The sequence below is a fragment of the Phasianus colchicus genome, chromosome 3, assembly GCF_987193195.1.
Source record: "Phasianus colchicus chromosome 3, bPhaCol1.hap1.1, whole genome shotgun sequence".
Classification (NCBI taxonomy): Eukaryota; Metazoa; Chordata; class Aves; order Galliformes; family Phasianidae; genus Phasianus; species Phasianus colchicus.
This window is the reverse complement of record NC_143438.1, coordinates 1,362,562-1,375,062: the sequence shown is the minus strand read 5'-3', so window position 1 is coordinate 1,375,062 and position 12,501 is coordinate 1,362,562. Positions and strand designations below refer to the sequence as shown.

General features: G+C 35.7%; 1 protein-coding gene across 1 annotated transcript in view; it reads right to left on the bottom strand.

The window, feature by feature from the left end:
* The window catches only part of CNTNAP2 (contactin associated protein 2), a 758,846-nt gene that overhangs the window by 401,664 nt on the left and 344,681 nt on the right, over window positions 1-12,501 (bottom strand). The window contains exon 4 of the mRNA XM_090136789.1: window positions 8,249-8,396. Coding sequence (XP_089992915.1) covers window positions 8,249-8,396 — 148 coding nt within the window. The remainder of the gene's footprint in view (window positions 1-8,248; window positions 8,397-12,501) is intronic.

Genomic DNA, 12,501 nt, shown 5'->3' with positions numbered 1-12,501 from the left:
AATCCTCCCCAGATTAACCAGATATAAGTAAGCTTCACTGAATCTAACCTAAAGAACCAACAACCAATGCTTGCAAGTTGTATTCCGTTCAGAGGCTTTCCTCAGAAAACGAGTCAAAGAAGAGAAGCTATGAAGCAGCGGTGAAGGGACAGCTGTCCCACTTACCCCATTAGTCCAGTGGACAGTTCAATGGTACAATTTTCTGCATCTATACAAGGCATAGAAAAAAATATAAGAAGTACCCAAGCAAAAGGGGTGCGTTGAGATCCTCTGGTACCATGGCAACACTGATGTCACCAAAAACAACACAACTAACTCAGTTTTCTTTAGTTCAGTAACAGTCTGTATGATTGTTTGCAATTTCTTCCTATCTATCATTTAATATTTTTATGCAGTTCCATCACTTCTATGGTCATAGAAGTCCATCTTTTCATTAAGACAATTTAGTGAACATTATTATTATGAGTAATAAAATATTATGAGAGGTTGGCAAAGAACCATTTACATGGATTATGAGACCACATAAGTATCTTCACAATTTAGGTGGAAAAAAAAGTGTAAAAGAATAAATATGTATTCATATATTTACATACATATGGACATATAGTTCATTCAGCATAGGGAGTTCCAGTGGCCATCAAGACACTTCAACAGTTTTTTGATCATGAAGGTTTGTTTGTTTGTGAGCATAGGCTGATGAAACAAAATGTCCAGTATATCTATCTAGTGGCACTGGACAAAAGAAAATTGGTTAGGTTCCACACAAGTTAAATAGTGGCTTTCTTATCTACTTTAAATATTCCCTGTGATATTTTGATGTAATACATAGCTTTGGAGAGAATGGAGTTTCTGTGAAGTACATATGGCAACCATAGGAGAGGGTGATGGAGATATGAATAGTTGGTAGCAATAGCATGACAATGGCAAAGGAAATTACAAGTATCACAGAAATTTTTCTAATGATGAATACAGCTGATGAATGTGGAATTAATAGTGAAGAGGAACAATGGTTTCACTTAAAGTCACTACAGGCAGATAGGATTAACTTGTCAAAATCTGTTCAAGCTCTAATTTTTAGCACTTCAATATTTTCAAAACAGTTATTGTAAATATTCCTTTCAAATACTTATGGCTTAAGCCTTAACAGCATCTCCAAGTCTAATTTTTTTTTCTCTTGTAAATATTCACATGACCAAGATTTTGTTCACTGTACTATCTAAGGAGTAAATAATCCCCATAAAAAAATGTTCATTTCTTCATAAAATGATAAGGTCTGACTTGTTTATTTTTCTTCTTTTCTCTCCTTCCTTAAAAAGAAATCAGTCATACATCAGAATACTCTAACAGTAACATTTGACATATAGCAAGATAGAACTAGTCCATGAGCAAAGGTATCAGTGACTCCATTCCACTCATGCCATAAGATTTCAGCACCCAGAAGTCCTCATAAGGTTATCTTAAAAAGTGCTATCAAAGACTGTTCAATAGGAATGCTACTGGTTTTTTTGTTGTTGTTTGTTTGTTTGTTTGTTTGTTTGTTTGTTTTGTATGCATTAATCTGCTGCAGTATTGTGATTGAAGGAACTATTCGTATGGCAATGATTCTGCAGGAGCTTATTATGAACTTCAAAAATCAGTGATAAAATACAATATATATTGTAGTTGTCATAGCCTCCAGATGCCTTGAATTTGCTGATTGTCTAAAAAATTCATAAATGGGAACATGACGAGAGACATCTGTCTATCATGTCTCTTTACTCTCTGTCTCAAAAAGAGCTTGAATATAAATATTCCATCAGCTTTGCATTAATGAATTCAGTGGATACTTTGCCTTCTGTAACATTACTTTCTTTCCTATGACTTGCTTTTTGATAAATTTTTCCTATGGCTTGCTTTCTGATAAATTATGTCACTGGAAATGTAAAGATCCTTTCTCCTCTTTTGAGTGTATTAAATATATTATATGTACCTGAAACTCTACAAGGGGGATGGGGGGCAAAATGCCTCCTATACTGTCAGAAAAGAGCAAGTCTGACACTGCCTTATGACACTAAATATGGACAAGTCTCTGGAGCTGGACAACATGTATCTCAGAGTCCTGAACTAACTGACTGATGTGGTTGCCAAGCTACTCTAAATCATTTCTGAATATTCATGGCTGTCAGGTGAAGGTCCTGGCAAGTGGAAAAAGGAATCATCACTCCCATTTTTAATAAAGGGAGAAAGGAAAATCTGGGAGACTATCGACCAGTGAGCCTTACCTGTGCCAGGGAAGATCACAGAGCAGAACCTCCATGAATCTACTCTAAGGCATGTGCAAGAAAGGAGAGGGGGGTGATTCAAGAATGCCAACACAGCTTCATCAAGGATAGACTATGCCTGACCATAGAAGTGCTCAGGTTGGAAAAGACCTCAGAGACCATCAAGTCCAACCACAACCTAACCAAACTTACCCTAATTCTAACAACCCTCTGCTAAATAATGTCTCTGAGCACAGTGAACAAATGGTTTTTAAACACATTCAGGAAAGGTGACTCAACCCTGCCTCTGGGGAGCCTATTCCAGTGCTTAACAACCCTTTCTGTAAAGAAGCTTTTCCTGATATCCAGCTTAAACTTACTCTGGCACAACTTGAGACCATTTTCCGTCATCCTGTCACCAGTGAGAAGAAACCAACCCTGCACTTGCTGTAAGCACCTGTCAGGTACTGGAAGAGAGTAATAAGGTCTCTCTTCAGACTCCTTTTCCCCAGACTAAACAGCCCAATTCCTTCAGTCGCTCCTCATACGGCATATTTTCCAAGCCCTTCACAAGCCTTGCAGCCCTTCTTTGGACCTGCTCGCACCCCATGTCCTTTCTGTATTGAGGGGCCCAAAACTGAACACAGTACTCGAGGTGAGGCCTCACCAGTGCTGAGTACAGGGGCCAAATTACTTCCCTAGTCCTGCTCACCACACCATTCCTGATCCAAGCCAGGATGCCACTGGCCTTCTTGGCCACCTGGGCACACTGCTGGCTCGTATTCAGCTGACTGTCCATCAATATACCAGGGTCCCTTTCTGACAGGCAACTTTTCAGCCACTCCTTCCCAAGCCTATAGGGTTGCCTGGGGTTGTTGTGACCAAAATGCAGGACCTGACACTTGACACTATTGAATCTCACACGGTTCACCTTGGCCCATCAATCCAGTCTATCCAGGACCTTCTGTAGCACCTTTCTCCCCTCTGGCAGATCAACACTCCCTCTCAATTTGGTGTAGACTGCAAACTTACTGAGGGTGCATTCAATCCCCTCATCAAGATTGTTAATAAAGATGTTAAATAGAAGCGGCCCCTGTACTGAACCCAGGGGGACACTGCTCATGACCAGCCGCCAACTACATTCAACTCCATTGATCACAATTCTTTGGGCTTGGCCATCCAGCCAGTGTTTCACCCAGCAGAGCATACATCCATTCAAGCTATGGGCAGCCACCTTCTCCATGAGAATGCTGTGAGGGACAGTGTCAAAGTCTTTACTGAAGTCCGGGTAGATCACATCGACAGCCTTACCTTCATCCACTAAATGGCTCACCTTGTCATAGAATGAAATCAGGTTTGCCAAACATGATCTACCATTTGTAAACCCATACTTACTAGGCCTGATCCCTTGGTTGACTTTTAATTGGTCCATTATGTCTCCTGAGATTATCTGTTCCATAATCTTCCCTGGTACTGAGGCGAGACTGATAGACCTGGAGCTACCAGGATCATCTTTCCGTCCTTTTTGAAGATGGGTGTCACATTTGCCAGTCTCCAGTCCACTGTGACATCCCCGGTTAGCCAGGACTGCTGAAGGATGATGAAGAGTGGCTTGGAAACCACATCCACTAACTCCTTCAGCACTCTAGATGCAATCCATCTGACTCCATGGACTTTTGAGCATTCAGCTTCTGGAGCAAGTCCAAAACCATCTCATCCTGGATTATGCAGGGCCTATTCTGTTCCCCATCCCTATCTACCAGTGCAGGAGGCTGTGTTCCCAGGGAGTAACAAGTCTTACTATTAAAGACTGAGGCAAAGAAAGCACTTAATACCTCAGCTTTATCCTGATCCTTGGTCACCATGTTGCCCTCGGTGTCCAACAAGTCATGGAGGTTCTCTCTAGCCCTCCTCTTGCTGTTGATATATTTATAGAAATATTTATTGTTGTCTTTTATCTTAATGACCAAGCTCAGTTCTAACTGGGCTTTGGTTTTTCTAATTTTCTCTCTGCACAGCTTCACTACATATCTGTAATCGCCTGGAACAGCTTGAAAAGCGGGCTCATGTAAAATCAAATGAGATTCATCAAACCAAAATGTAAGGTGTTGCCACTTGGGTTGGAGCAATCTCAGATATGTGAACAGACTGGGAGAAGTACTCAATGAGAGCAGCTCTGTCAAGTAGAACTTGGGGGTCCTAGTGGATAAAGAGCTGGATGTGAGCCAGCATTGTGCACTTGCAATTTGGAAGGCCAACAGTATACTGGACTGCCTCAAAAGAAGGGCAGCCAACTGGGTAACAGGAAGAAGTTGTCCCCCTCAGTTCTGTTTTTGTGAAGTCACACCTGAAATACTGTGCCCAGGTCTTAGGCCCTGAAGACAGTAAAGATGTGGAGCTGTTGGAATCAGTCCAGAGGGCAGCCACAAAGATGATCAGAGGGCTGGAGCACCTCTCCCGTGAGGTTCAGGAAGTTGGGCTTGTTTATACTGGAGAGGAGGATTGTTTTTCTGGGGAGACCTCATTGTGACCTTCCAATACTTCAGAGGAGTTTATGAACTGGCAGAAAACCAACTTTTTTCATGGTCTATTAGTGAGAACAGGCAAGAATGGTTTTAAATTAAAAGAAAGGAGATTTAGGTTAGATGATAGGAGGAAATTTTTTCTTCATTGTGGTAAAGGACTGGAAAAGGTTGCACAGAGAAGATGCAGATGCTTTTTCCCTAGAGGCATTCAGTGCCAGTCTGGATCAGGCCCTGGGCAACCTGATCTAGTGGTTGATAACTATGTTCATGTGAGGGCATTGGAACTACATGATATTTAAAATCCCTTCCAACATAAGTCATTCTATGATTTTAAAATGAAAGCTACAACTCCCGTTGACTACAGTATATATTTTTTTTTATGTTAAATATTTTGTTTGCTTCTCTTCCCACACAGTTAAAATCTTTTCTAAATTTGACATCAGCACTTATTCACAGAGAGAAATGTAAAGAACATTTTCAATCTTACTGTAGAGGGAGCCTTTAATCTATTTATTTATTTATTTATTTTTGTGACTTCCAAGAGATCTATTAGAAAGTAACGTCACATCTGCAGTTTCAAACATAGAAAAATCTCAAAGCAAGAAGGCAAGCAAATAATTAAATGAATAAGAGCACCTTGAAAGGAAATATTTTGTAATTTTACAAACTTCTCTAGGGAATAGATGTCATCTCTAATTCTCTTTTAAAGTTGAACCTTTTTTTTTTTCACATTGCTGTGTAAGGAAGAATGTGGTTTCCATTTCTGACACACAAAAAATAATGTGTATTTTATCAGCATACTCAAGAAAAATAAGAACAAATCAATATGGCAATTAATGACCACGTATTTCAATATGTGGTTTAATGAGAGTTCTTAATACTCTGAGACTAATAACCAGATTGCTGTATTGTGCAATGAAATATTTTTCTTAAGCACTAAGTTTATGACTTTCCAATTAAACCTTTACTATGAGAAAATGTGCAAGTTCTACATCTGAAATATGTTCTCAAATATTCTCTAAATAAAAGACTGCATTCAATATAAACCTACAAACTTGAAGAAAAATATATGATTGTAAGGTATTAAGCAACCTTTTGCTTTAGGTAATGTTTCAAAAATTTTCACAAATTGGATTAGATGCCCATGTTTTAATCAGGCTTAAAAAATTGCTACTTATCTATACAGTCAGTTTCTTCACTGACAGCAGGATTAATCTGCAAATCTCACTGGTTAATGACAATGCTTCAATATACAATACTAATTATAGGGCTAAAAGCTTTGCTCCTGCTGAATTCCATATCTATGGAACAATGTAACTTTACATAAGTTGCTCCAAATAATGCATTTGAAAACAAGTTTGGAACTCTCAAACATTATTCTGTTTTTCCAAGAAGTCATAAGACAGTGAACTTTTCTTCTCTACTGCGCTGCTGCTGTCTACTGGTTTCAGCATACTGACTCAAGGACAGCCTGATTCCTGCTTCTAAAATCTACACAGTATTTTAGGAGAGGTTTTTTTTTGTTTCTTTTTTTTGTTTGTTTTGTTTGTTTGGGAGGAGAAAGAAAAAAAAAGTTCCCATAGACATATAAATGTAAAACATTATTATTAATGTCATTAACAAAATACTGAAATAACTTATAATACTAGCAGTTCAATGCTTCTCTTCGAGGAAAACAAAAGGTTAGGTTTCTTACTTCAGTTGTCTGTGAAGACAAATTTTATCAGTATTTTTTTAGTTGATTCATTATTTCCTTGATAGATGTGTTTTATTTTTCTCCAGAAATATGCAGTCTTTCAAGCAAACAACTTTTCATCCAGTGACAGAAATAATTTTGTTAGCCAGCTATGCTTTTCCTCACATTTAGTTTCAGACTCCAAATTCATCTTGTAACGTGCTTACAGTGCATTAGATATCAATTTAATTTTTTTTTTTTTTAAAAAAAAAAGGAAACAAAACAAAAACCTAAAACCTTTTGCTTGTAAATATTTTTGGCTAAAAAAAAAAAAAAAAAAAAAATCTACAACTTAAAAATATTTTCTTTTTTTTGTTGTTGTTTAAAAAATGTTGTATTAAAAAAAAAAAAAAAAAAAAGTTGGTTTCTGTCTCCATATACTTGTATTTGTATTCAAAGTAGATATACTTAAATGTAAAAAAATGTAATCATGATGTGAAATCAACCATGTTATAGTATTGGCTACACTTAAAACAGCATATAAAATATTTTAGTAGAGTGATGGCAAATTTGGTTCATTAAGAGCCTTGTACACAGTGCTACCTAATACTTCAGATGATCACTACCTTTTTGAACAAGAACCAACTTGTTGTAGGGTAACCTACAGTTCCTCAGATAACAAATACAATGTGTTTTCTTACAAACGTATCCAACACCCATTAATTCCCCCAGCACAGCCCTACAAACACTGCAGCAAGTTTGATTTAATTTTTCAGCTAAGTTATTTCAGCTGTTAAAAAAATTATATAAGTTTAATATAAATTTTAAAATGAGGCTTTAATTCTTTGCATGGAAATAGGAAAAATAATACCAGAATGTGATTCTCAATAGTGTTTAATGAAAGCACACAGCCAAGTCAAAACAACGGAAATCACAAGATATTTTTGCTAGTTAATTAACATAATTGCTAGTTACCATGACAAAGTGTTTCAATAGGCCTTAAATCACTTGATGTCAATGGAAGAGCCTTCAAGATAGGTGCTTCTTAACTTGTTCTAACACTTTTTTTTTTTTTTTTTTTTAAGATAAATCTCAAGTATTTATTTCCCCTAAAACACCTACAAGAATACTGTACTAAATTTGCATAGAAATAGGACATCAGACATTTACAGTTTGCAGGCATGTGGACTTCACGTAAGCACCCACAGGATCAAATTCAAGGAATGGTATTTAGAAACTACACTTGCTTTTCTTAAAACTTGATCTGTTGTGCTCTTAACCACTTGCACCATTGCTCATCTCGTTGTTGTTTTTTTTTTTTAGAAGAGATTCTAAAGTTATACTCAAATATTAAAGGAAAAATCTCTGAAAAACATGTCATATTTAGACAAGATGAGCTTCTTCAATTGAATTTTTACTTGTTTTATTTTTATCTTTGTCATCAGGCAATGAATTATGTCTTGTTTCCCTCTCAAGACCCAGCATGAAATGTATCTGAATGCTATCTTTTCCTCAACTGGTCTATTCAAGTCTTCTGCAAAAACAATTTTGAAGATCAAAAGTAGTGATTTCAAAGCACTCTTACTAATTCTAATGCTGTATTTCCTATAGAAGAGCTAACTAGAAACTCAGAATAAAGGATACAGTAAATATTAAATTAAGCTCCAGTTATTACAATTAGTAATCCTGGAATATCTTCATGCATTTTAGCAAAAAGCACTTGAGATTCAGATTTAATCTGAAATTCAAAGACAGTTTCTATTTAGATTTTTTTTTTTTTTTTTAAGGAATATAATGGAAAAACTTACAGTAGGAGCAGCCGTAGACCTCAATTCTTAACCCAATTTGGCCTTCTCCATTCCAATCTAAAGGAACTATACGTACATAGCGAGCAATGACTGGGTGTTGCAAATCATGTCGGACCACACTATCAGAGTTTGTGTTTCCAGGAAATGCCTAAGGGAAAGAATAAGAAAATTATTTTATTATTTCTATCTCATACACTGTAAAGATTCTGTTATGAAGGAAAATTTTAGGTAGTGAAGACCTCCGAGTGACTAGTTAGCACTTAAGTTTGGTTAAAATGTTTTCTTTGATACTGAGCAAATGAACAGTGGTTTTAAAAAGTTTTGTAGTGCTCACAACACAAACACTGTAGCACTGGAACCTCGTGCTTTCTCCACAATAGATACAGTAAATGCAGATAAGAGCTGCTGCTAGATAAGAAAGTATTTTGCATCACTGATCCATTGCTCAGTTACTAAAACATTTATAAAGATGTCCAAAAGGGTTGTTCTGTGACAAGATACCCATCCTCTAACAGATTACAAACAGCAGTCACTGTCTTGTAAACAGAAACACTGATATATCCTATTTCCTACAGCAGACCCTCCAATTTCTCAAATTTCCAGGAATACAAAGATCTTTCTTTATTTTTTATGTACTACCTTCTGGAAAATGAGCACACAGTTTCTCTCCTAACCATAGTTACCTCCCACAGCAAAATCAGCTCTTTTTTGACTTTGGAAGTCAAAAAAGTACAAAACACAGTACTCTGTCATGGTTTTATAATTTTGTTATCGGTATTCCACACCAAACATCATGTAAAGCACGGGTAATTAAAGAGTTAATACTCCAGTTCCATGGACTGACAACTTTCTGGATGCCTGGTTCTCAGAAGAAAGGAAGAACTACACATCCCAGGGGACTTCATGTTCAGAGAGGAAGATAAGCCATGGGAGGGAGTCATGGGATCTTGCTCTCTGGCTCTCTTGCTCACTGCCTAGCAGTGTGTGGGTCTGCTCCCCAACCGTGTGCCTTCAGTTCAAAGTAGGCCTTTTAGTTTCGGACACTCTCTCTCTCTTATTTGATTTATTAGCCTCAATTTCAATTATATTATATTATATTGTGTTATCTTGCATTCCGATATCATGTTTAGTAAAATTAAGTTTTCCTCCTTAGATTGTTGCTGCTGTTCTGGTTTCTGGGCCCAGCTCCCATCTCCCTTCCCTTCCCCCTTTTCCGTCCTGTTTTTGGGCCAGGGGGCCTATGGGCTTGCTGCCCCCTGTCGAGGGCACACGTTGATCTAGATAACTCCGTGACAGACTCTCAAGTAAAATTTAAAAATGACTGAAGTAAATTCAGTGCTTCTTTTGTAATTTTGTACCTCTTGGTAAAAGATTTCATAGTACTCTGCTTAAAAGTAAATGATATCTATCTGTTAACATAACAGATTTTATTGTCTTTTCATCTCATGCACAAACCATTTGTTTTCTAATGGTAAATGTTGAAGATTGCCATTTAGTTATTTTCAGCATTTTCAGAGAAACATAAGTCTTCATGAGTAATTTTCAATAAAACGAGTATCTTGGAGCAGTAAACAAAGAAAGGTGATCTTTGCCACACAAATAAACCCATATAGAATCCTACAATACATTCAAGTACTGGAAATAAAAAGAAATGAAGAAACAACTAGGCTGTAAATATATCTACTGCAAAATATAGTCATCAAAATTTTGTAAAGCCAAAAATTTAGGTTGACACTTTGCATATAGATACAGCACTAGATATTTCAGATGAGTATCCATCTTGTATACTGCACAGTAGATCTAGGTGTAGGTAAAGATTCACAGAACCCTTTCCTTCATGAGCTAAAAAAAAATAATGCATGTAATATTTTTTATAAGGTTGGTTGTTTGTACTGCTGCAATTATTGTGCTAAATAATGATGAAGACACTCGTGGCTTCATAGTAAAACTTGTTAGGTACAAAAATTAATGCCTGTGAAGCACTTCCATATTTGAGTGCTAAGCATTTATGAGAAATACAATAGTTCTGTATTCTGAGCTGAATAGCAGACAGACAACAACAAAAAGCACAGGCTGAACAAGAACTAAACAATCTATTGAATAACTGCCTATTTTCTGAGTCCTGTTCAAGGAATCACAGGACATTATGTCATGAATAAAAAAGCTGATCCCTAAACTTGAATTTTATGAATACTATGTCAGAAAGACTTAGAACCAGGAGGTATTTGATAGTTTGAAGGTTCACATTGATCTGTGATCAAATAATATTTGCTGAATGCATAAACGTCGTCAAGAGAGAATAGGGTACTTTGTCATCAGCTTCCTAGATAATTAAAAAGCATTCCATTTTGTCTCCAGCAGAAAAATATATTTTAAATTCAGCCTTCATTTAGATAGATTTTATAAAGTAATATATGTTCTGTGGATAATATCAGACCAAATTCTATTGTTATAAGGCTGAATAATCAATTTCCAGGAGCTTGTGAACTATGTATTATTACTGTAAAATCTCCTTTTCTGACTGAGAAAGTCAGATTCTCATTAAAAAATGAATTAACAAAATTTGCAAAGCTACATTTGTCAAGGTTAATAAAAAGTTTAACAAGATTTAAAAGTAAATAATATATATATTTTTGTTTTTATTCTACACAGAGAGTGATTTCTAAATAAAACAAACAAACAACAACAACAACAACAACAAATCACAGAAACACACAGTAAGAACCTCTCTTCTTTCCTTCCTCCCTCTACTTCCTTCATGCAAAACTACTTTTCAGGAAAAGCTGGAAATATTTGTGTAAATTAAACAAGACAGCTAGCTTACTGATCTCATTAACTCTTTATTATAATTATTGCCAGAAAGGTTCTTTCTGTGGGTAATGTAGTTTTTCTTTAAGCCAAACTGAGAATAAGACCACGACAGCTCACCTGTTTGTAAAACAGGTACCACTGCCTCATCAGTTCAGTAAACTGCCTTTTTTACAGGCCGCTTCCATTTATATAGTAAGTTCTTTAAGCTGCTTTATGTTTTCATCTCATATTAGAAGAATAACTTTGGGGATGTTGTGAGTCACAATAACTTCTCTCAAATACAGTACTCCATACGACAGTAATGTATGTAGTAAGAATGAAGGAAGGTAAGAAAATATGCCTGCAATTCCTTTCTAAATACTTGTTTTGAACACATGTTCAGTGGAGTTTTCAAAAGTACTCAGTACGAGGTTTGTAACTCGCTTTCCAAAGAGTACAATTATGATTAGTGTCATGTATTTTTCAGAAGTTACTAGAGCAGATTTATAGAACAGATAATATGTATTTTAATGGGCCAACTAATTACACCACAAAAATAGGTAAGCTTGCAGCACAGGATCTTTCCTCAGGAAAAGCATCAGCAATTAAAGCTGAATTTAGGTCTTTGAAAGGTCTTTGAAAGTGATTTTGTTTTTACCAATATTCTTCAGCTACATTACTACACATATAAATACTTTAAATATATCCAGTAGAATTTTATTTGCGTTAAGAAAAAAAAAAAGAAAGAAAAAAATGAAGTGAGTTGTTTTAAATTTGGAGACAAAGTTAGGGAAACTTAATATTCAAATTCAGTTTTAAAATCTATATTTATAATATAATGAAATCAACAAAAAGCAAATGCAAAACTGAATTATAAATTCAAAACTGAATTTCATTAACATTCAGCTAAAGAATATTAATTAAGTAAAGCTGACAAAAATAGCTTTGGTTTTCTGTAGAATAGATTTGCAACACCATTCTATGAATAAAACAAATAAATCATAAAACCTTATTTTGAGGCTTTCATCATCTTTTACAACAACAACAACAAAAAAAAAATAAAAAGAATTTGTCATAATTTCAAAATTATCTTTGAAGTAAGAAATTTCAAAACTGAAAAGTAATGTTATTAAGTGAAGAAAATCCTCTTCAGCCAAAATTAATTTATCCAGGTGGATTAGTTTCTGTACAGATTAACAGTTTATTCATGCACAATCGTAAAAATTGTTTTGATGTATGCTTTATCTACGGTGATGTACACCTGGTGCAATGCAGGGAATAGCAGCATGACATTTATTATCCAGTTAAACAAAGAAGGACTGCTTTTTTCATTACTTATCCATTTATGTTTCTCGAATGCTACATTTTGCCAGTGACACTGTAGCAAGGGTAGACACAAGATGGCGATAATTTATGAGTCTAATCTAGGATTCTACCATTATTTTGATACAGTAATAGTGAAA